Raw genomic sequence first — 26,618 nt, 5'->3', positions numbered from 1 at the left:
GGGATTGATGTACTTTTTATTAGTTCCATATGAATAAATATAAAAAAAGCAGAGAGTGAAGGTTCTATAATTACAGAACTCACTCTGTATTCTGCTGTGGTGCAGTCATATGCTGAGGCAGCACTCTAACAGCTGCTGTGTTGTGCATATACCATTACATACAGCAGGACTGGAAAGTTCACTGACTGGTTTTGATTTTGTAAAATCAGTAAAAGTGTGTATTAGTTTTTAAGAAACAGTTAAAAAAAAAAACCTTTGGACCCTACTGTATAACACCTTCTAATCTTAATTGTACGAATGCACAATAAGACACTTTGTAAAGTTTAAAGTGGGGCAGTGTACAGTGTGTCTCTGTCCTGTCACCATGGGACAGCGGAGATGTCTCCAATACACAAACTCGATCCAATACACAAATGCTCTGTGCTGCTGTGGCACAAATAATGTGCTTTAAAGGACTATTTAAGACTAATACGGATGCTGATTTAATGTCAAACACAAAAAAACAATGCTGAAAAGAAGCTGTAGTGTGTACTTCTGTATCCTAGAAACAATGCAGGCCATTAGAGCATGTATCTCAATACTGATAGTGATGTTATGACTATCATTAATAAGCCTTAATAAAAACTCTGCATAAAAGTGAACTGTCCCAACATTAAAACCAAGCTGTAGGATACGTTTGTACCATTTGCTCAACATTCAGATTGATTCGTAAAAACTTTCGTCGTATTAGTACACCGTCAAGCTCGTATGCACTGCCAAACTTTTTTAACTCACAAAGTTCAAATAAATCTTAATCAACACATGATCAATCCGTCACTGATTTCAGCAGTGAGGTCAGGCGGGTAACGAACTTGACAGCCTTGCCTAACAATTTTGCAACCCTGAGCTGGAAGCAGTTAGACAAGCACTCATTTTTTCACTCTCGCTGCATACCTACACAGTCAATCTATCAGCTGTCAGGATGAATGATCTACAACCACTTACCGCCTGTCCCTCCTGTTGAATAGACTAGGTGAGAAAGGAGGCTTGTAGCTCATGGCTACATGCGTATTGTCGAATTTTGCAAGCTATCTTGGTGTCAGGCACTGGCAGTACTGTGCAGGATCTTTGGAACAGTCAGGATATGAGTGAAAGTGTCCCATTGTCTCAGCTGAATGGGAGGAGAGAAGATAGACAATGAAGTTTTCTCTGCTTGCTCTACTTCCTAATATGATGAATCAAAAATACTGTTCAGAATGCCTTCGGACATGAGCAATCAGCAAATTCTATGACAGGTTGTCAAGTTAATAACTGTAATTGACATGGTGATTAAATGACAAGGTCACATCAGGTCACAGAGGTAGTTCAGGTATGTGTTCTGTACATGTGCCTTCATTTTCTGTAACTAAGAAGCTGATACCTGCCTGATGCAATCCTTTGTATTGTGGGTTTTTTTCTTCTTTGAAGGAAGTTATCGTCATACCTGTCTTGAAGTTTCCATAAATCTTAGCTGTTTACGCTTTTGCACAGGATAATTACACATTTCTTCAAGGTGTCCAGACGATGTGTTTCAATTTTTGCAAGTCTAATGTTCAACTCAGCCCCCAGACACCATTGTTATGGATGAATAGGCAAAATCCAGACAACAGGAACAGAAAAAAGCTTGATAATACTATAAAGAAGGCTGCTGCTGAGCCCGATATAGCTCTACATGCGCAGAATTAATGTCGGGTATACAAACATGTGCAAACAGGTGCTGTCTATTCAAGTCAGGGGATTAAAAGTCTCTTTTAATCCATTGAATATGGTTATTAGTTTGATTGGGATGGGCTGAGAGAGCTGGATCTTACCTGGATAATGTGTGCTTAAGGTACTTGCTTCACCCCAAAATGGACTATTAGCTTAATTGTCTATTATACAGATACTGTATAATATAATCATATATTTCAGCCATCTGGAGTAACATTTCAATAATTGTTGTGGTGCTGTTATAGAATTCAGTAAATCATGTTACATATTGCCTGGCTGATGCAGTAAGACAAGCTTTAAAATATTGCTCATACTGCAGCAGAAACCATCTCAAATTTTCTTTTTTCTTGCTTGACAGAAAAAAGCAAGTGGGTTGCCAGATTCCAGTCTTTGCTTTAAAGACAAAAAAAACTGTTCCCTTGCTACTTTATATTGTACTAAGTGGTGTGTTGTAGTGTTTGCATTGTAAACAGACTTTACATTGTTCAGAAAGCTTGCCTTGAGCACGGAGTGTTCCATATGTCTCTGCATGGCCATCAGTAGGAACAAATAAGGTAATTTTCCAGCTCTTTCATCTGCACGCCCACATGGGTAATTCTGTATTCTGATCATGTGATACGCTAAGGTTAGGGGATTTGTAAAGCTGTATATGGCACCATTATTTGATGACATAGAGGACATTTGTATAAGACTGTATTTAATGAAATGACTGTCACAAAATGTAGACAGGTTTATATGGCTTTATGAACCATATGACTACTTCTCTGATAGCTGCTCCATCAACAAAAAACTATTTGTCTTTCCTTAGAAATGAAGTTTATACAAACTAGCCACAAAATAGTACACAGGATGTGAGGTGTAAAAAATTACACAGGGTGTCCCAAACGTCTCCATACATAGGGGAAATTAACAGTTGCTTTTTTGTTTTTTGGGTTTTTTTTGGCAAAATGTCTTCCAAAATTTTTCATACTTAGTTTATATTATATATGTTTTTTCAGATAGCCTTTAAGAATGCCTCTTTGACAGAAGAAGAATGTCTTGAAATTATTCTCATGGCTGGATCAGGAAGCTGTTGCAGGATTGTGATGGACTTTAACAGGAAACAGGAAACATGGCAAGCACATCACACATGACACTACTGCCAAACTTATTAACGAATTCAAAAAGACTGGAAGTGTTGCGGACCAACTGAGAAGTGGACATCCACAAACATCCAATGACGAAGGCACAACCAACGTGGTGCTGGCATACATAGTCCCCTATGTATGGAGACTTTTGGAACACCCTGTAGTACGATCATCATAACAGTAAAAAAGATATTATCTGATGATTGTAGAACTAAGTATTATGGTTTGAGTAAACATATCTGTTCATAATGTTTCGTTTTCAGCAAGGAGGAACTTAACTGACATTTTAATGTATTGTGAACATTAAAGGGTTTTGTTAAAGACATTGCTAGGATATTAATATAATTGCATCACTTTTAGCTTTCAGTATGATCATAGATTTAAAAAAATGTTCTTAAATGTTCTTTAATTTGTTTCCATGGGGGAACCATTAAAGGTTATATGTAGAGCACTATTCCTATTCACAAAGGAACCCTCTTTCTTTCTTTCTTTCTTTCTTTCTTTCTTTTTGGATTTCCTCCCCAATTTGCTCACCTGCCCATTCCCACCCATCAGCCATTTCTGCTCTATTATTCAACAGCTTACATGTGGTGAAGGCTAACACGTGCTTCCTCTGAGACACGTGAAGCCAACCAACCACACTTTTTTCAAACTGCTGCTCATCTTGTGTCACAGGGCAGTGTAATATACTCAAAGAAAGTGCTATCTGCCCTCTTCTGCATACATGAGCTCACAGAAACTAGTGTCACTGTGATTGACTGAGGAGAGAATGTATGCCATCCCACCCACCCAGAGAGCATGGCCAAGTTTGCTCCCTTATCTCCCAGCCATGGATAAGAGGAACCAGTTGCTTATTAGAACAATATAGAAACACTACTTCCTCTTAGTGTTGTCTGACAAGCTTTCACTTCAAACAGTAGGATGTCACGTTTTTTAAATTTTCTATCATTGTACAGTATTTCATGCGATGCACCAATAAGGTTTTTCTCTCCCTCTTTCTGTTTACCATTTACACATCCCAAGTCTAGTTCCAGTCCAGTCCTGGCTGGCTGTTAGTGCTAGTTTTTACAGAACACAGGAGTACACAGTGGAGAATTGGGACCTAGCCAGTGCTCTGTCTTAAATCAATGGAGATTTGAGCAACATAAACCAAATCTCCAGACTTCATCAGCTGGGGAATCCCATTTCTAGCTGATGTCGGGTCTCACCTTATTACAGACATACCAAACACTGCAGAAGCAGACAAGTTCTAAGAAGAGGCTTCTTACACATGTTCACAGGAAGACACTACGTGTCAGTTCGCTAGGGTGTGTATATAGTGCAAATACTTCAAATTCCTTTGATTCCGAGTTCCAGGTGTGACCATATTTATTATCATGTCACATGAGAACATAAAGGGATTCTGTCTGTATGTGGATTTACCTTTAGCCTGCAAAGGTCCTAGTCTGTCATATTTAAAATTGCTTCCTTTCAAGGAAGGATCTTAATGATTCCTAGAATGTACTCCTGTGAAGCAAGATTATGAATGCTTAACCATATATTTGATGGTTTTGAAGGCTTATCTGTGCTCTCCATAAACTCTAAATGATTGTGAGTTTTTTTTTTTATGCACACATGAGTCTAAATCAGTGAGATGAGATATTCAAGGTGACAGTGTAGTTACATGCTATGAGATTATGGTAAATTGGCATTTTTTTAAATACAGTTCTCTTTGTGCATAACTCTTTTAAAATTATGAAAAATCAAAATCTATAAGAATGCAAAAAAACAAACCAAAGTCATCAGTGTCATTTGATTTATATGATTTAATGGCTTCTAACTCTTTGCAAAATGAAACCATGTTGGAGAAAACTCTCCAGAACTTACACTTTATTCTGTGTTTTGTTTTGTTGTTGTTTTTTTCAACACAGTCTCATGCATGCAAATACCAGGTGATGAAAGACAGAAAGCACACCTCAATCGTCTTGCGTCATTGTCACGTCTTTAATAAAAGGATTTCTCCCCAGGCTTAAAGCCAGAACAAAAGCGCATGAAGAAGCTCCACACTGAGCTCTTCCAATCTGATTAGCACCTATCTACATGATCACAATCTGCCTAGTGTCCCAGAGCGAGTTATGCTTCACAGCCCAGTGTGCCTGTGTTCCGATAAGCAGTGAACGTCCTTTTTTTTTTTTTTTTTTTTTTTTTTTTTACAGTAATGTGTCCGAAAAAGACTTTTGTTGAATTCTTGAACTGGTGTGATTATGTACAGGCACCAATGTCAGGCTTTATCATCGACCCCACCATCAGCAGCTCAGCTGACAGTAAGGTGTTTTATGCCTGAAGGACACAGTGCCTCTAAGGAGACTACTGGATCCCTCTTCCATATCCATTAAACTAGCTCTGCCTGTTCAGGTGTGAAGACAGGGCATTCCAGATGTGAGTGCAGCTGTGCAGCAGTGGCTGTGCTGCTGCAAATGGGCACAATTAATAATGCATGGCTTTCTGCAGAGGCGCAGAAATGTCAGAGTGGCTTTCCCACGCATGACCGCTCAGTGACTGCACTAATCCATGTTTCTTGTTACACAACGGCCTCCTGTGGGCTTTGCTGCTGCTCAAGAAAGTGGGCTCCACTGTCACGGCAGGTTTATATAACTAGCCTCATCTGCAGAGCCTAAGGAAGCTGTAAACCCTGTGGTTGCTTCTGCAGTGGGCTTTTCTTCCTTAGCACAATCATAAAACATGCATGGCCAGAACATATGTTAAACCATGCCAGAGCATCTTCATGTCCATCAGCTGCTAGGTAGGTCCAGCTACAAGTCAACAGAAATGTCTCATTTTAACTTTTAACTAACGCCAGGTTTACGCTGTGCGATTTCAGTGGTCTTTCAACATTATTACTAGTCATATTGTACTAGATGAACCCATTATAATTTGGATTGAATTCTATAACAGACTGTGAGATAACATACATTCTCTATGTCAAAGAATGTGATTAAGATGCTAAACACTAACGCTAAACCTACATTCTGTTTATGTCATCAAGCAGAGTGATTCAGGCACATGCAGAAAATGGGCTTGCATAAACAAAAACAAGCCCTCCGCAATGTGACAGAGAAATCCAATATCCAATACCTGGAGAAAACACATTTTAAGGTGAAGATGCAGAATTTGGTGGAGTCAGTTCATGGGTGGGTCTAAGAAGACAACATGGTATAAGAAGCCCATTTTTAAAAGTGGCATTAAGTTAGTAGGGATTTTTTTGTCCATTAGCATGCATGGTACCTTTGCAACTCACTGTACAAGGGTATGTAGGCTGGCAACTCTGGTATACTGACTCATTGAGCAAGCCAGTATTTTCATTTGTATTTCTCCAGTAATGCTGTCCCATTAGTTTTGCTAATGCCATAATCCTATTGATGGCTTTAAAACGGCCATTATAGCAGTGGTCACATTCTGAGATTTTAATAAAAACAATTCTGACTCTGCGGAAACTTGGTTGTCGGCTTTTGTTACAATGGCACTTAATGTCATATTATGTTTTATAAGACCACTGATCATAACTCACGACCAAAGAATTCTTTTATGATGTGCTGTGTGCGATTTTTTTTGTGTATGACAGCAAAACTGGGCTGAAAATCGTAAAGCCTTCTTAAAACGTGAACTTAGTATAATAAAGTTCTCTCTGTGGTAAGAATGATAAATCGAAGGTCAGGAAATGCAAAAAGTGAAATACTCTATTTAAAAAATATATGTTACAGAACTTACTGTGACCTGAGTGTAACCAGACGAAATAAAGCCACCAAAAATTATTTTTGTTAGCACTTATAAGTGTGTGTTTTGTGTGCCCAAGGTAACATATAGTCTTGCATATGGTCTTGCTCAATATGGCACCTATTGCTGCAGAAAAATGCTATGTTTGCAAGTAAAAAGATATCTTGAATATACAAAATTTCAACTAATATTTCTGTTTATGAGATGTTTTTAAACAAATATAAGCTTGTTAAACCTAATTCAAGACATTTTCTACTGATTTCAAGGTTCATTTACTCATTTCAAGCATATATTTCTAGAAAGAAGCAAAATTATCTGCCAATAGAATAAGACTTAATTTCAATAATCTTGAAATTAGTAAATATGTCTAGAAATAGGATAGCTTTTCCTTTATTCAAGAGATCCTCACCTGCTAAGAACAGGAGGGTTAAATCTACAAATTATAAATAAATTATAAGATGTATAAATATATATCTACAGATACTAGTTTTCCCCATTTCACCCTGAACTGAATGACATCAGAACCAGACTACAGGAGACAAGGTTTGTGTCATGGGGTTATTGTTTGGGTGATCACAAAGCCACTGCCTTTCCTGCCTTGAAAAGCAGCAGTGTTCTTTTGGCCCTAGCAGTAGGAAACAGTGCCAAGAAGAGAGGATGCAACTCTTCCGAGAATCCACTCTCATGTGGATCGGATGGCATCAACAGCACAGCATAGAGTCTGTGCCCAAATCAGCTCATTAGAGAACGCCTCTTCTCCAAGCAGAGCCAGGCGCACCCCCGCTGTGTCTCATTTATTTGCTCAGGTACAGTGCTGGCAGAGAGTTGCTTTGTTTGTTGCAGGCAATGAGGCCTGAAAATGAGTGTAAATGTATTGAAATTCAACATTTCTTCCTGTGGTGTCTCTAGACAACGACGATTTAGTGAATTCATTACCTTGTGAGCACAAAGAATAATTAACCTCACAGAAAAGTAGGGGAGAAAAAGGAAAGCCCCAAGATGGTGAGGTGTTTTTGTGTGTGTGTGTGTGGGTGGGTGTGGGTGTGTGTGTGTTGGGGGGTGAACTACTGCTGATAAATTCACCTTCTAATTACTCGCATCAGAGCTTTTATTACTTCCATTACTTTTCATCTCTCCACACGGTGGATTGAGTTGTTTAGAATGAGGTGGATACAAAAAGTGTGCTGTCTTTGTGTTTCGAATGTTAGTGTCTTTTGTGTCTGTTACATTATAAACCACAACAATTATTTCTACTATTGTGATCTATCTATTCTTTACACAGCACAGGACTAAAGATGTTAGTTATTGCTCACTCAGACTATACAGTGCATGCATACACAGGTCATAAAAATCCAATAATCTGTGAGACCAGTGAGTAAGAATGCTCATGGCTACATGTTCAGGCTAAGAATTTGGATGTCAGGCTGTAGGCAGGGCAGATTTAGTGGACTTGTTCCTCACTGCCTTTTCTTACATACTCTGTCTTTAAAGAAATTCCGAGAAACAGCCAGGCTACAGCCAGATGGAAGCTGCTTCTCACTAGTGCAGGCTTGCTTTAGTGATCAGTGTGCATAGGTATGTTAGCATGCACATGCATGAGTGTGTGCAAGTGTGCTTTTGTGTACAGACACTATTTGTGTTCTTATTTATGTCAGAAGAGAAAGTTTAATTGAAACGTGATATAAATACAGGTTTGATAATGCAGTGATGTAAACATTCACGTTTCATTTCACTCTCATCCAGCCAGAGCAAAGTGCGCAGGTGAACAGAGCATAACAGAGATGGAGGTAGCTGATGCGTAGGATTTGCACACGTAGGCAGAGCGTTTGGAGCCATCTAGCTGTCATGTTATCTCCAGAACAATCTGAAACTTGCCGGCAAAACTGGAGAGAGTTCACACACAGATGGTGATATGCAGGCACTCTTCCAGGGTTCAAAGAACATGTAATGTACAGAGGGGTCAGCGAGGTTAAGAATCCACACTGCGCTATGATGTTTACTATTATATATACTATATAGCTTTTTTTTGTTTGTTTGCTTTTTGGGGTCTACCCATTAAATACGGCGGACATTTTAAAATAGCTTTAAAATGATCGGCGCCCCACAGTTACATATATCAAAATGAACAGCCCTATAGAATTTTAAAATAAATGCAGAAATTGTTTGTGTACTTGGACAGTAACAGGTACTTACTGAGTACTAAGAAAGGAATAAAGCACAATGGGGTGTGCTATTACAGCAAAATAATCAAAATTGGGGTGGTGTGATATGGCCCAACGCGGAGCAGAGAGCAGCTACCAGGAAGTTGATTATCTTCCTATAACATTACTTCCTAAAGATTTGCATTCTTCTTATAGCACAAGAATTTCCCAACACTAACAATAATTGTTTTGTCCATTTTTAGTTACATTTAATGTTGTCAAACATCCACAAAATGAGTTAGTTCCTGTTATCACTTATATTGTAGCAGTCATTTTGTAAATACCAGATTCAATTACATTATAAACAGTCATTCCCTTACCAGCTGTTTTACTAGCTCTTGAAGTTTATAAGGCATAAAAATGCAGCTTGTAACATTACCAAGAAACTGCAAAGACTTTCCTGTATCTGAAAACGTACATTTACAGCTTTTCCTCTAACTGTTACAAGGCACTGATACTGGGAACGCCATATAAAACTGCTAAATAAACATCTCCTTTATTTCAAAACTTCAATATATCAAAGATTACATGTGTTTTTTGACCAATCAGAATAGAGAAGTCAACAGTCCTGTGGTATAATGCATTTTAACAATCAGATCCATTATGAGGTGAAATGGCTATAAGGGAAATAAAACTGGCATTTTCACCCACTGTGCCGAAGTGTGTATGCACTAAACAAACTGACCACAAAGTGAAATACAGACCCTTTATATGGACAAGCAGAACCACTATATATATGTAGAAAATATTCAGGCTTTAATAGGGATATCCGTGTTTTTATTTCTCATTTGAACATACTGTATGTAAGCTTAATGAGGGACTCTTAATGAACCAAAAACAATGTCAAATTCCAACATGCCACACCCAAGGTGTTCTAGTGAAGTGCCATAGTCTTCTTTTCTTTTAGACAAACAACTCAGTCAAAAGCAGACATCTTTTCTCTGTTTCACATGAAAATTATAACGTATCACCTATCTTAGAACAGTACAATGGATGAATGTCTCTCATTCCATTCCCGAACTCCTGTTTCCAGCCATACAGATTGTGAGGTGAAGTTATTTTTCGGTAGGATAGTGATGAAAACAACTCCTCTACTGACAGCATTTTGCACTAGCATATGTGTTCAAACTCCTCCGACCCACCCAGTGCACCAGCTGAATTACGTTGCTAAGCCATTAAATGGGTTCAGTCATCCCTCTGCACATGTTGTTTTTTTGCACTGATCATGATACTGTGTCAACATGTAAAGCTCCTCTAGCCTGAAGCACAGGAGTGTGCTGCTGTCTGGCCTAGCCAGGTAATTACTTCACATGTGCGCGAGTGCTCGACTGCTTGTCTGGTTCTCTGCTATTCCTGGCACGAGCAAAGGTGTTAGGCTTCTTGCTCTGTCATCCAGAATGCCCCCCAGGGCTCTGGAGAGATTGCCTTGAACTATGTGTTTGCTTTCAGCAAAGCGTTCTTTGCACTTTCTCCAGGCTTTTGGCTTTTGCATGCTCTACTGATAAAGGGTGTTGACTGTCTACAACCCACTCACCTGATCCATCTGTCAGTCTTCATACGCACATGGTGTATGGTCATGCACTATTGGGTCCAAATTAAATTCCTTTCAGCACTTATCAATACTGTGGTGCTAACTATTTAACATGTTAGTCTGTTTATTTTTAAAGGCAGGTGCTTCATAGGCTTGTATGGGGCCTGTTCCTGTTTTCCTTGCTGATTCCTTTTTATTTATTTATGCACCACAATACTATGTGATTCCAATCAAATCCACATGCTTGCCTCTAAAACTAATTTTGCATACTGTATAATATACAGGATTGTACAGCAACTATGACTATTATAATATAGGCTGTAACAAAAAAGCAACAAAATGTCTGCCAACACTCAGCTTCAGTATATACTTAGAGATTAGATGGACTTGATCAGCACTGTACTTCAGCCCATATACAAACTTGGTAACTAGGAGTTTCCTGGCGACATGGGAAGTAAACAAAGCGTAGGACGAGCCTCTGCATGACCCTCGCATGAGGACAGCAAGGAAAGCGGGCACAGAAAAGCCCTATTATTAGACAGATCCCCTGAGACGTGGGATTGGAAGTGGCAGTTAAGGAGCTGCGCTTTCAAGCTGCTGAGCATTCTCTGTTGACTCATTTCCTACATGAGTGAAGTGCATCCAAAGCACACAGCACACAGATTCGCCTGAACACAATGTTTGGGGTGCGGTGGACTGTTTTGATAGCTATAATATTTCTGCTTCAAAAATATTTCTCCCGCACCTACTTATTTATTTTGGTGACAAAAGGGATCAATTTGATGTATTTTCTTAAGAAGGTGTTAGGTCTTCCTCAGAAAATGGGTGTAGCACTAACACACACTGTCATTAACATACATTATTCCAGCTCCGGACACTCATGTTTTGTGAATGTTCGTGAGAAGGGCGTGCTGTGTCACTGTCTGACACAGTTGACGGGTGTGTGCTTTGGTGTGTGTGTGTGTGGGTGAGTGTGTGTGTCTGTGTGTTTCGATGCATGTGTGAGAGAACACTGAAAGAGGGAAATTAAAAAAAAATGAGGAAGAGAAAGAGGTGGGGAGCGAGGGTGCTCACAGCTGTTGTTCTGCTGTGCTTCCTCTGATAGGGTACTTGGCTGTACTCCCAGTTCTTTAGGTAAACTGTAGAAAACATTAATTGAAAGGGGAAACAAATGTACACTGGAAGTATTTTATTAATAAAAAGTATATCATTACTTTCAAGATATGCAGTGATCTTGCATTATTTGGGGCTGGCCCCTTTTTTGTGTAGTATAGAAGTTTTTCTTATCAATAAAAAAACGTGGCTCTGGTTTTCTGAGTCTTATTCCTAGATTTTGATTGCAACTGATTGCAACTGTTTTGTCCAGAATCTCTTCATACAGATATTTTACAGATTGTGGACACTAAAGCACTTGCATTAAATTTATCCTATATCCTATAACATGACTGAATGTCAAAAGCTTTGTTTAACCGTTAGTTATTATTGGTTAATGTTTAGAAAACTAGAGCCGCTGAACTATAGTCAGTTTTTTCCCTTATATTTATTAGCTCTGCTACAATATTTGTTTCAAGAACTCGGCTGAAACATCCTGCTGGGTCTGCATCCGGACCACGGTTGGCCAGTTGACGACCACTGCTATTATGTTCATGTACACATGAACTCTATGTTACGGGTCCCTGGGGGACGAGTGGTTAGGCCTTGGCGCTCTCGCCGCCACAGCCCAGGTTCGATTCCCGGCCAGGGAACCAACCTCAGCCACTGGGGTTGCACACAACAGTGCACTCCCAGTGCCGGTCCCAAGCCCAGACACAATTGGGGAGGTTGTGTCAGGAAGGGCATCCAGCATAAAAATTGTGCCAAATCAAATATGTGGACCAATGATTCACTGTGGCGACCCCTGATGGGAGCAGCTGGAAGAACAACAACACATGAAATCTATGTTGATCCCCTATTAAAGTCATCACTCGTCACATGAACGAACATGCTGACATATGGGAAATCATGAGCTTCTTATTATTGGATCAGCTGATAGACCAGACTTTAATTCTTTAATCTGTTCTTCACAGTTTGCCCTTCATAACTGTCATTACTGGACAAGATGGAGCAATGAAGGAATCTCTAAAGAATGCTATCCAGACTCAGGTGCTAATAAGCTTTGGGTCTATAGTGGCTTAGATATGAAATTCATTGCCACTTCCAGACTTGACTTAAATGAATTCCAGGGACTAGATGTCTCTAGAGAGGAGGACAATAAACATAAGCTTCTAAACAATAGATCTTAAGCACAGCAAAGGACATCAACTGAGTCGCATGTAAGCTATGTGAGAATTCTATAGACTTACTCAGTGCTCCATCAACTAAGCACTATATCTAACTTATACAGCAGCACTGTTGAATTCTTGAATCTGTTTGGTCCGATTAATTTTCCGTTACAGTAACTCTGACAGAAGTGACAGCTGTAATTTAAATCATAGGTTTATAATATTGCACTTGTTCTTATAAGCTATCATTTCTATAGTAACAGCTATTTCATAGAGACTTGTATGGCATATAATAATTTTTTTTTTTAAAAAAAGGTGCTATTATTTAACAGAAAAAAAAGTCTAATCATTCTTATGGTGAATGATTCTGTAAGGAGATGTTTATTTTAAATTTATGGAAGGAGTCTCCAGTGTCAGTGTTTTTTAGTAGTCAGAGATAAAGCTATTTCTTGTTTTCCACTACAGGAAAGTTGCAACAAATTGCTTTTTTTTTTTTTTTTGCCTTATTAACTTTGAGAGAGAATAAAGAGAGGTGACTGACAGTAGTGTTACAATGTATTGTAAGTGCTAACAAGAACTAACTTGTATTGTGGCCGTTCCACGAGATCAAATGTCACTATACATGGATAAAAAGTATGGTGTGTAATCTTTGACAAATTGCTGTAGTATAAGAGGAATTATACGTCAGGACATGCTGTTATTGGAAAATAATTAACTTTGGGGTGGTAACAGTAACAAAACATATTTTGCTTTAAAATAAAGAAGACTGTATGTCATATCATTTGAGATTTTTGAGATGGCCTCAATTGACTTAAGATTGACCGAGATTGATGTAGATTGACTTAGATTGATGTAGATGTAGAGGTGGAGTTGAAATCCTGGGAGGATTATCATGGCATTCAACCAGATTGAGAGTACAAAGTGCAATTTTTAGGAAATTATCAAGAGGGCTCATTTGTTTATTTATTTATTTGTTTGTTTGTTCATTATTATTTTTATTTTTTACAATCAACAACAGGGGGAAAAAGGCCTAAATAAGGAAGAACAACTAAGAAGAAGTATAGGAGAGCGGTCTGGAAATTGGAGTGATTCAGAAATGAAGGTGCTGTTTGTTATTTGCTCAGAGGACTAAATCCTTCGTCAAATGAATGGCACAAATATGGGATGACGTTTAATTAGCCAATCACTAGCAGGCTCCGAGAATGAAGAATTAGTAGAGAGCAGAAGCAGATGCTAAACAACCTAAATTGTTTGAAATGTGAGTTTCAATGAATTCATTGTTAGTGGTTTGGTTATAGGTTCCATGAATGTGTCAGGACAGTCATGCAAAATAGTGTTTGAAGTAAAGTTTGAATGGCACATTGTGCACACATTACTAGTAAAATTACACTAATAATTTTGAGTTTTTTGAGTGTAAAAATACTATTAAATGACCATCAAGTGTACCCTCCCCGGATTAGTACACTGCAAGTGAATGAAGTCGCTCAACAAACGAGACTTTTATCTATAGTCAATCTTGAAAGAGCCCTGCTCTGTGGAACCCATTCAACCCTTTGGAAGAGGCACAGAGCAAAATGTTTCACGTTCCAGACCCCATTCTCTTGGGTTTCTTGGCAGTCTATGTGGGTTTCTTTGGCAGGACTCGTAAGCTGTGTTCTTTTTCTCTTCTCTGTTTTCCAGACTGCTTTGCTCTGCTGACTCATTTGCCTATTAGCTGCCATGTTAGCAGGCAGACTTGTACCTCACTCATGATTTGCTCTATGACATCTCAGTGGAAAGAATGCTGCCACAAACTGGGTAAATGGCACTTAGTGTCCTTCTATGACAGCAGAGGTGCCAGTGCATGCAGAAGGCTTAGTGCTAGTGCAGATTTGGTACAGCAGTTTTAGTAAACAAATCATAGAAGGTGAGGCTCAGACAGAATCTGGCTTTGGTTTTTTTGGCATATTCAGCCTGATTTTTTAATCAGGGTAAGGCCTAAAATCACTCTGAGTTTGGCAGAGGGTGAGCTTAATACAGCATCTGGGGAGTCTGAAAGTGAATTTGTTCAATCCGCTATTTACAAAACAATTAACCAAATCCTAACTTACAAGAAAGGGACTTAAGGCTGAAAGGTCTAGTGGAGACTAACACTTAGTGGCAGACATAGGATGTAAATTGAAAAAAAAAACTTAAACACAGAAGCAGATTGGCACAGACATGAAACAGGGTGTTTCCAGGACAAGCTGATAGTTTCCTGTAAAGCCACATAAAGGTTGCTTAACTAAAACTGCCTTCCCTGTTGTTCTCCCACAGCTGGGGTAAACACAATGGGAGAAATGAGTGCAAAGGAAAGGACAGATTCTTACATGCCCAAACACTACATGGATTATTAAAAAGGTCAAAACCAAATCAGCTATTTCTGAATCACTGGATATGTAACTGGATCTTATTTTCTCCTTTCAGTCACATTTTAATACTTTAAAACATAAGTCATACACTTGTGTGTCACACATGAGCATCAATTTTGGTTAAAAACAAGAAATATACAAGAAATTACTGTCCAATTCTAGCCTTATTCAGCAGCCTACCACTAAAAATACATACTGTTTGTTTTCAGAGATCAAGTGATACCATCAAAGTGAGAGTGAGTAAAATTGAGTAGTATATAATATATAATTCAGTGTAGTTTTAAATATAGGTTGAGGGGCATGAATATACAAAATACATAAAAATACACACACAGGCACACTCTCACACACACACACACACACCTAGACAAAAAAATACTTCTAGTATTTTCCCATCTTCTTGTTTTCATCACATTAATGTAATGAAGGGTTCCAACATTGACCAAGAAATTGATAACGTAATGCCTGTGTTGCAGCAGTAGCACTACCTTATATGACTCAATGGGAAACCTAAGTCTACTTATGTTTTGATGAGAAAACCATTGTGCAAGTTTGTGGTTTCTCAACTCTGCAACTAAAATTTATTCATATTTTTTTGTAGATACTGATTTGTACACATACAAATTTGTATGATGGTAATTCAACTCAAATTTCAGGTATTCAAGTGCATTGCTTTTATTAGACAAACTTGTAAAAACTGTTGTTTGCCACAGTGTGGAAATGACCACTTACCACCTGATTGTTGGACTAAAATATACACTCTAGGAAATCACAGTGTTTTTTATAGCTTGTCATATGGTCTCAACCCATTGCGTGAGAGTGCCATTTTATAAAACAAAAAAGCTCCTGTAATTACCCATCAGGGGCCACGAAACCAAAACAGACAGTTTAGAGTTGTTTACCAAGGAAAGGCTGTTTTGGAGGAAGAAAGACTCGCATACCAGACTCATACTACTGCAGTCAGTGCACACACAGTGCCCTGGACATCAGTGTAAAGGTACATAGCAAAATCCTACTGTTTTACTGGCAAGCTTCAGTAATATGTAACATGCGTGTGTAGGGGTACAGTGCTCTGGCTGCCAAACAGCAAGCCTGTGGAGAAGTATTATTTGGAACTCTCCAGTCGAACAAAGGATAAGCTGTGATATCTGGATGATTCATTTCTCCCACTGTATATGGAGACAGGACACAACGTTTCTTTCAGGCTAAGCCAGGGCTTGTCAGGGTTAATCTTGGAACAGTGTAAACATGGCACCAGCAAACCTTTGTCCATAGCCAGGCTTGCCTCTGTGCAATGTAAATGTACCACTGGATTTCAACAGAATTATTTTAAAAATAATGGCCATTTTATTATTGGGTTATTTGCATTAGCCATGTTAACAATGTCACACAGATCACATTAATGCCAGTGTCTAGGTCATGGTGGACAGGATCTGATTGCATGAGTCGGTCTGTGCTTGGCCATGAAGGGGGTGGCTGCTGCTGACAGGCTCTCTCATTATCGTAATAGATGTCATTGCCTGAATGTGAGTAGATAGGACTAATGCAGAGCAGCACCTCACGATGGTTCATCACTCGGCACTCGCTGTCATTCACTATCTCTTATGTAACCCACTCGGCTGACAGCCAATCCCAGTGGCGTGGTGGCCACAAATGAGCTAGGCAAATATCAGAGGAAGAGTGGCAATGCAGAGATGGCACTCCTTCACAGGCAGAATGTGAACAAAAAATCAGCAAAAGCCTCCAAATCAAAGTAAAAAAATAGCTTGTTTATCAGCAATATATAAAAATAACTGAAAATATGGTCTGCATGTATGTCAAATAGTTCTCCTCTCTCCTCAGACCTTCCACTGCATTTTCAAATCATTTTTTTTAAAGACAAATAAATCTGGTTACAATTTGGAAATATGCACCAATTAATTTATAAATTTTGTTGCTCCACTGGCTGGCACTGTCGTAATTTTTTGCAGATTGTGGTAATATCAGTTTTCAGTGAAATATATGAAGTCAAAATATGAAAATATTCCCACAATGATGACAGTGACAGGGATCGGCTTTAAGATATTCCCACATAAATAGTTGTAAAATGCAAAATGTAAAATCGATATCAGAGAAACAATGTTTCAAAAAATTAATAAATCCAAAATGCAAGATTAGACTTGTCATATATTAGCGTGCAAAGTAGTGAAGCACCACCTTTAAAATGACTCATTAAGTAACTGTGAACAATAATTAACACACATAAGGTAGATGTACAAAAACTAATAAAAAATCAAAAGGAATAATTTAAATTTTAAAAGGTAATATACAGTATATGCGAATATATTTTGCTCAGTACTGTACAACAAAGTGCTCAATGTGTATAAAAGTAAAAACACATAGGACAAGAAAAATCTAATATGTAATGATGCAGTGCCGGATGGGGTGTGGATGGAAACTTGAGGACAGAGGCCCTGGGGCATAGATTGGGGATGGTATTAGGGATGCTGGGATTTTCAACCTTGTGCAGCTTTCTGCACTAGGCCCTGTAAAAGCAACTCCCTCTGTCCTCTCCTTAACTAATTCCATCATAGATTGTATGCTAGGATGTCTAATCCCTAGTATTTATTGTACTGTGAATTAAAAAATCGTGAATAATCCTACTGGCATTTTCAAAGCCTCAGTTTTGTTAATAGTCAGGTTCTGTAGTGCTGCAGGTTGTCGATGTTATAACACCATGGAAAGTTTTTTCATTCTGAGAAACTCATGTTGGCTAAGAACTGGTCAAACTAGCTACAGGGAGGTTGATAATATCAACTAATCCTACGAACGTATCTCAGTTTTGAAAAAATACCTTACTTTCCTTAAAACTTTCCCTACACTTTCCCCTAAAATAAACAAAACTTGGTTTTGACAACATAACACCCATTTTTATTTAACTAAGTTACAGTATAAAAGCATTACCATTATTACTACCTCAAAGAGAGAGAAATGCATCATTTAAAAACTAATAAACTGTTGGAAAGAGAGTATTTTCTGTTGCACTCAGATTGTGTCAGAAGGTTGATTCAGTATTGATTTAGATTGAGGAGAAGGAGGGGAAGTCAGGGGAGAAGCTCTGTAGATTTTCTTGCTGAGTTATTTTGGCCTTTTTAGGGCATTGGGCCAGGTCTGAAAGCAAAGGTGAGCTATTTCAGTCCACAGCTGCTCCTGCCAGCAGTCTTTGAGGGCATGAAGAATATGTTTTGGATAAGGCTTAACTCGCTTTGGTCCTTCTCAGCTACTTTGAGAATAGCACTCTGAACTTGTTGATTTTCTGGCTTTTACCTTCATGGCATGCATATACCGGATACTGAAGTTTGCCCATTAGTATCACAAGACTACATACATGCATACATACACACACACACACACACACACACACACAGACACAGACATACAAGACTAGATTTCTCATCTCTTTTTCACTTGCAAAGTCTTGCAAAATAAATTAAACTGGAGATGGATTGTAATTTAATTACAATGGCTCTCGACAGATTTCTACATGTTTGCCTTCAAAGGCAACCGTGTCTCAAGGCAATCAGGCTTCGACCAGCTCTGTGATCAACATCACTGAACCCATCCCAGAGGGTGTCTTCTTGAGCCAAAAAGCCATGACCTGAGTGTGTTTCACAAGCTACAAGTGCTAGGCTATTTATATTAGCTAGCATTGCTCTCACTTCCCAACTAATCTCATTGAGCACATATGGATGCTTTATGGGTTTGTTTTGTTCCGAACACATAAAAAGGTTTACTTTTCTTTACAGAGTAAAGTCAACCATTTCTTTCTGCCTCTTTAATTACTCCATTATTTGTTAACCACACAGGCCCAGAAGCTATATATTTTAGGTATCTGACATTGTTTGATTCATAAGTACAGCATCTATTACCTTGATACCGAATAGCTTGGCATAATTTGCTTGATTCTTTTGAGTCAGATGTTTTGGGTGGTTTTGCAAATTCCAGGACTGGGTGTGTCTGGTAAGCATTGGCTTTTAGTACCCAGAGCCCTGCTTCTGTGAACAAGAGCACCATATACCAAGCAGTTGGCCCCCTGCCCCTGACTGAGTCATTAACAATGCTTCTATTCAACCAGTCAATTAAAACGATATCATACACCTCTGTTCAAGTTTATGCGAATCCTCTGATAATTTACTCATGCCTACTATAATCAGTGTTTGAGTCACATCATAATCCCTATTTGGAAAGCAATTCTGCGATCAAATGGGCTGTGTTTAACTGCATTTACAAGATGATTCCACATAAGTGGCTCACTCTTCTGGTAGTCAGCACTTCAAAATTAGAAATTTTGTAAAATCACCAATTTAGTGTTGTGACGTCGATGTTGAGGTTTGTCAATATGGTTTTTAGTTGATGCCAAGTGATTACAGTGTAATTTTATCTTAAATTACTCATTTATTAACATATTTGAGGGAAATGTTGATATTCCTGACAGTTGTGCGTTATTTGGTGGTGCAGCAGGTACTGTTGCCACCTCACAGCTCCAGGGTTTCCGATGTGTTGGTGTCTGTGTAGTGTTTCTGTGCATGTTCTCCCCAAGACCTGGTTCTCCTGTTTCCTCCCACCTCCCAAAAAAAAAATTCATGGTGTATTCCCGCCTTGTATCCAGTGTTCCGGGGATAGGCTTCGAATCCATTATGATCCTGACCATGATAAAACAGTTACTGAAGATGAATGAATGAATAAGTGTGCTTGATAGTCTTATTAATTATTAGCCTTAGTAATTTGCTAGTGTATGTCCATTTTTCATAGAAGCTGATTTTGTATTTATCGAAATTTTAATTCATCATTCAAATCGCTTACTCTCATAAATATCGCCCAGGTAGAAACCAATATACAAGCAATACTATTTTAACTTTAAATGCAACTACCAGGTCTAAATAATTACCTGCGCTAAAATCGTAGCACTCTGTAAAATTAGTTGTGAGAGACACGTTTATAAAAAGAATATGGCTCCAGTCAGTAGTCAGTTCACCCTGTAAAGGAGTCTCCAACATTTCAAGTGGTAGCTTCCATTCATTTTTTAGACTAACAGGAAGGAATCAGTCACACAATTTCTGTCTTTCCTATTTCAGTAGGATCTAGTGCTTTAACGGGTTTAATGGGGCACAATTGGCAATCATAGTTTATGAACTCTTCCTTGAAATCGCTCTTTTTTCCTATATCATATTGCATGAGATCATATGGGAAGTTATGAAAAGCTTGTCTCAGCTTTGTGTATTTCCCCATAGGAGAGATCTCCGTGAATCAGCGCTTCTGTTCACACTGTGCATTTCCCTTGTACATCTTATTTTTTGTGATCTTGCACAGACATTTATTGACACAGCTGGGAGCAGCCGCTGTGACTTGTGAAATGCATTCACTTGATCTCCTTCCAAGAGATGGCTATAGCGTACAAGTAGGTTAAGGGGCAGTGGAGAGGTAGGAAGTACTTTATTCTCAATGCTTGGGGTCCTCAAAGCCCAGATTTCCTCTGCCTTATCCTATCTTGTAGGATCAGGCTTGCTTTCTCAAAACAACTTTCAAAGGAAAGCTCTTCAGCCAAAACCTCAACCGCCTTGCATGACCCCAGAAGTATTTACGTAAGTAGTCTGGCCCATATTCCTTTCAAGAAATATCCCACAGGCTTAAAAAGAATCCATGAAAATGTGTTGAAACCTTCAGTAACTTCTGTCCTTTAAATAGGGTATTGCAGCAGCAGCATTTTGATGTAACCACAACTTCAATATGTTTTTGGCTAGATAAATCAGAAAAAAATAATAAATTGAAGGGAGTTGCATAACTCCATGCTCCACCTCTTAGTTCTTAAGTTATGGGAAGAAAACAGTGAGCCACCGCATGTTGTAGACGTTAGTTTATTGCCCCCTTGTCCGGGCTGTTCCTGCTGTCTTTCCAAATGTCTGGGCTGTTGTTTATGACCCCACACAGTCCCCTCCCTCCCACTCTGGAGACAAAGTTTACGTCCCCAAACAGGCCACTGTGCCAGGGTTGTTTTTGTATCACTTGTATTGTAGACACAACTGCATGTGTGCTGTTTACATTTGACTTGTGTTATAGACAGGATTCCTTTATCTTTGCATATGAGGGACCGTGTGTGCTTTCTTAGCTGCTGCTGTGTAGCAGAAATATTTATATGTTAACTACTGGAAAAGAATGACGCTGTGAACATAAGGAAGTCCGGAAATTCACTCTTGAGACCCAAGCCTAAGAACACAATGTTTTTCTCAGGGGTGGCTGTGTTCTGTTCTTTTCAGGTCAGGCCATCTTTTTCAGTAACTTAGTAACTTCACAAAGTTGGCAGAATGATATCTTTATTTGCCATTTGATAAGTAAGGAAAACGCACGGTGGGGCATGCTACTACAGGAAAATAATCAACAACAGGGCGGTGTATTAATGAATGTCATATTTTCAACCATTTAAAGTTACATTTCATGTTGTAGAACATCTGCAAGACAAGTTAGTTCCTGTTCTCACTTACATTATAGTAGATATAAACATCACCAACCTATTTGTTATTCTTTTGAAGTTGATAACTCTACGAAGAGTATGTCATGTTACTGAGAAGCTGTAAAGCCCATGATGGAAACTTACTGGCTGTTACAAAGCACTGACACTGAAGACTCCTTCCATAAATGTTAAATAAACTTCATGTTACAGAAGGCTTCACCTTATCAATAGTTATACACATTTCTTTGATACATAACAACATCAGTGTGCACATGGTAATCTATTTCTTATTTTAACATGTCTTAGAAAATTAGTCAACACCTTCTGACCAATCAGATAAGACAATTCATCAGCACTGTGGTATAAGTAGTCATATATATAACACAGGCTCAAAATTGCCTGTGCGTGTTTGTCAGTGAGATTTAGGATTTAGCACTGATGCTTATATGTTAGCAAAGGCTCAGACCTAGTGCAATCGCATAAACACCTGAACAGACGTAACCTGTCAGCATGCATCAGTTTTCCTGCTTGTATTAACCTTAATCCTGTATTATCATTTATATTAAAATCCATCTTAACTTTTGAGTGACATATTTTTTATATACCTCCACCCAGACATAATCCTTTAAGGGATGGCAAGAATGAAGCAACTTAAAGGCTGCATGGAAAATAATAGTGCAATAATAATGCTGTGCACGCCCTATTCCAAATCTCTGGTGAAATCCTTTACATGGATTTCAGCACTTTAAATAAACTCATCAGGGTTGTTTGGTTTTTAGCAAATAGGTCACAGAGTTCTTCCCTGTGCAGGACACAAGAAAGCAGTCCTGCCAAAATCCCAGTTACTCCCTGTCCTAAGCCCTTTCAGACAGACACACCCCCTTTATCTCAGCCGTATCAATAGCACTGTGCTCCTTTCACAAAATATCAAGGGTGTACATCTTGGGAAAAATGCAACTTATTATATGGGCCTATTATATGAGATGTTTCTGCTTGACTGTGTAAAATATAAAAATATGACACATTATGTAATGAAACGAAGGAGAGGAAAACATCATTGCTTATAAAGAAGAAAATATCTGTGTTTGAAATGTGCACGGCTGTGGCAGGAGCACAGAAAACAATTGCCTTTCAGGTCACATAGTGACTAAAAGCATTGGAGTATTTACTAACAGTGGCTAATTGATTCTAATACTAGGAATGACCACTGATGCATGAAATATGATAGAAATATGATGTGAAAGCAAGGTGTTCCTGGTCTTATAATCCCTCCACATTTCTCATACATAGCTCATGAGTCAAAATCAATTATATAACTTTGACTGTAGTCTTTCAGTGCTACATATGAAAGGGAGGAATTCATGATAAAGTAAATGAAAGCTACTTTATTATGCAGTCAAAGATTCAAGACTCAAGCCCTGGACTTAAATTACTGTATGTTAGAATAATTTCACTTTTTTATCACTGATGAACATGTGCTATTAAAAGATTTCACTAATTTAGTTATTCATTATAGAGTTTCATTAGGAAAGTGCACAAGTTAAACTGATTTATACCACAACACTGCTGAGTGCTCAATTCTGATTGGTCAGAAGGTGTTGATTCATTTTCTATAACCGCATGGCTCCGAGAGTAGTGGCAGCTACCAGGTTAATATTATTGCACCTGTTCTAATACATTATTGTTTCTATAGCAACAACTTACTCAGGGATTTGTATGGTGGACGATCAAACATCTATCTATCTATCTATCTATCTATCTATCTATCTATCTATCTATCTATCTGTCTGTCTGTCTGTCTGTCTGTCTAAAAAGTTTAAAAACAGTGTGTAATTGTTGATATGGTGAAGTTTAGGAAAGGAAAGGAAATGTAAGGAAACCTTTTTTAAGGAATCATCAGCACAGAGTGCATTGTGGTTTCCCAGTAACCTGACAAGCTGCATTTCTTTCTATTAATATTAAGAGAAAAGAAAGAGAGGCTGTTGCGTGAATGACTGTTTATAGCTGGTATACCATAAATGATAGCAAAAACTTTTTTCACAGATGTTCCACAACAATAAACATAGCTATAAATGGATAAAAATATATGTGTCATTCTTTAATTTTTTTTATTTTTATAAAATAGCATTGGCAAACTGCTCTGGTATAAGAGGAATAAAACACGACACTTTGGGGTAGTAACAGATAACGTTGTTGCACACCCCGTCGTGGTTTATTCCTTACATAAATCACTATCATCGTTATTGCGAAATGGTTTTAGCAATACAAACACTATAAAAAGGAGATCAATGACCTAGGAGGGTTGTGCACCTTATGTCACCCATTCCTGATCAGTCAGTTATCATGCCATTTATGATTGCTATGCCCTACAGGTCTTGTGGCATTAATTGAGCAATAGGTTAGAGCAATAAAGTGACTATTAATCATTTTACAATCTATCAATAATTCACTATAATTCAGTCATTTAGCTTGAAATAAATTCCTAAGCAGCTAATCAAAATAACTGAAGAATCTATCTCTGCACATCTTACGTGTGGCTTGTTGTCAGGCCACTTATTTGGCTGGTGATCACGTGTGTGTGAATAAAGGTACACATGTCAGTTAGCACTCAGTGGGGAAAGAAAAAAGACACAAACAATGCTGAAAAAAAGACACAAAATGAGACAAAAAAGATGCTACTTTGCTATTTATGATCTGCCAAATGTCACTCAAGGACATCATTTGCAGGGTGTGTTTGAAATGTTGCACCTATGACAGCAGCTAATGCCTTGTATCATTATTATCCTGACAGACACTTTTACTGGTTATTCAAACATTTCACACCTCCATTTGTCTTCCTCTTCATATAGCAGCAGACTAAACTTTTCAAACTGTAACAGATTTAATAAGAAGTTCACATTCTGTTTTTGGAAGTGTGGTTCTAGAAAAAAAAATGCACCCAGTGATTACATAAGGGCCAATCCTCACTTGTAATTACTTGCAATTACTTCTCATATATACTCTTCTCTGAATTATATTACATTTTCCCTGTAGTTAGTGAATAATATGTTTTAAAGTGAATAACTCAATAATAAACTGAGAGTTAAGAAGCACCAGCGAACATAATTTATACAAAAGATTCACACTGCTGGATAAAGAGGAAGAATGTCCAGAACCCAGGCTCAAACTTAGGCCTAATTATTATATACTTAGTGTATATTATTATTATTATTATTATTATTATTATTATTATTATTATTATTTTCCAAACGTTATATTATTTACATTATTATTCTTCACATACTGTAATCTTTGAGCGTTGATAAATTTCACAAGGCTAGATTTTCTTCTGGATTTTATACAAATCTTTAAATTCATAAGATGATGATGATGTTGTTATTATTATTCTTAGTAGTAGTAGTAGTATTAGTATTATTGGGTTAACCTATGTGGGTGGGTGGGTGTGTATGTGCCCATGTGTGTGTGGTTCTGGTCTTCATTTTCTTATTTTTGTACCCCATGTTAGATAGTTTGCCTGTTTACCTACCTTTATAAAAAGTTGTTTATCAGGAAGCAACACTGTAACTGAAGTGTGTTTTGACATTTCTCAACATTATGAAGTATGAGAAAAGCATTCCACAAAACTTTCTAGAATAAGAGTTTTACAAATATATTCTGTCAAGACAACACTATCAGTTTACATATTATTTCACCATGACTACATCGTGACTATACAGAATATGTAAAGGATTTAACTTTTCTACAATTTGTTTAATATCCACAAGCTTATATCCTAAAGTATAGCATTCATGAATGCAAAAAAAATGATTTGAGTTCTGTAGTAGGTTTAATTACTGAGTTAGCTTGTGCTTAGATCTCAGAAATGAGATTGCAGATTTGGCACAATTCTATCTATTTCATTCATTCTTAATTATCTGTGGGAAAGTTCCTTTTCTCAACATGCATTAAACAGCAATAAAGAAATAATTTTTAATTAACCTAATTTTTATGGCACCTTTATGAGCACCTCTATAATCTGGCAATCAACGCACTGTGAGTTAGTGTGAATGACTTCCTGCCCTTGGCCATGTGTGGAAAGTGGGTGTTTGTGTGTGTGTGTGTGTGTGTATGGGTGTTTGTGTGTGTGTGTATATATACCTGTGGAAGAAGAGGAGAATTGACAGCATGGTCTGGTCGATGTTGCTGTTGCAGATGCCCTCATTGAGCAGGTAGCAGGGGTCACGCACCACCGACTCCAGCGAGTCCTGTCTCATGATGGTGTTCAGCTTGTCTGTGTTCAGGTTCTGGAAGATCAGCTGGTCCCGGAGCTGTCTGAAGTTATTGATGGAGGTCGGGCTTCCCAGGCTGGGGAGTCCAGATCGTCCTGGTTCTGGTTCACTTCCATTGGCCAGATCCAAGCAGCAGCTGCAGCAGTCCAGGCCAATGGGGGAACGACAGTCTTCGTTTGACATTGGGCCAATTCAGGGAAGATAGAGTTCCTCTCACATGCGCATACACAAACACACACGTCCAATCAGTAGTGCTGGCAGCTCTGAAGCTCCAGCGAAGCAGGCGTATGTCTGTTTTGGCTGTGAGGGTGTAGAATTTCTTGCTACCTCGCTTCCCTGCAGGTGCTCTCCGTTGGAGTTCCAGTCGTCCAAGTGGGTGGCTGGACAAAAACTGTGTGTTTGTGTATATGTGTGTATATGTGTAGATGTGATTTCCTCTCTGAATGTGTACAAGAGTGTTTGAATGAGAGTGTCTGTGCCACGCCGGTTTTGTGTGCACGGGGAGGTGATATGGCATGCAGCGAGTGTTTGAAAGCAAAACCAGAAGCTGTCTAAGCTTTTCTGTCCCCTCCTCCTCTCACCCTGTACTTTTTTCCCTGCCCATGTGCGTGAGTACAGCAGCACACAAGCAGGATTGAGAGAGAGAGAGAGAGAGAAAGGGAGAGGGTGGGGAAACTCCTGTGATTGGTAAGAGATTCTGCTCAGTGCATGCACAGGGCCCTCCCCTTTCTGTTCACACACACTCACATCACAAATTAGGGGAGGACCTCAGTCAGATATGGGGAAAAAAAATAGTTTGCATGTGCTGAGGTGGAAGACATGGAAAGAGACATGAGAGAGAAATAACAAACATGCCCCACACCTGCACATAT

General features: G+C 38.5%; 1 protein-coding gene across 1 annotated transcript in view; it reads right to left on the bottom strand.

Moving 5' to 3' along the window:
* Window positions 1-26,354, bottom strand: part of tsc22d3 (TSC22 domain family, member 3) — a 32,040-nt gene extending 5,686 nt beyond the window's left edge. The window contains exon 1 of the mRNA XM_026918384.3: window positions 25,616-26,354. Within this exon, the coding sequence (XP_026774185.1) occupies window positions 25,616-25,929 (314 nt within the window). The 5' untranslated portion in view covers window positions 25,930-26,354. The remainder of the gene's footprint in view (window positions 1-25,615) is intronic.
* Between the last annotated feature and the right edge of the window lie 264 nt (window positions 26,355-26,618).

This window comes from Pangasianodon hypophthalmus, chromosome 7 (genome assembly GCF_027358585.1).
Source record: "Pangasianodon hypophthalmus isolate fPanHyp1 chromosome 7, fPanHyp1.pri, whole genome shotgun sequence".
In the NCBI taxonomy this organism is placed as follows: domain Eukaryota; kingdom Metazoa; phylum Chordata; class Actinopteri; order Siluriformes; family Pangasiidae; genus Pangasianodon; species Pangasianodon hypophthalmus.
Note: the sequence above shows the minus strand (reverse complement) of the source record. Positions and strands in the feature narration are given on the sequence as shown.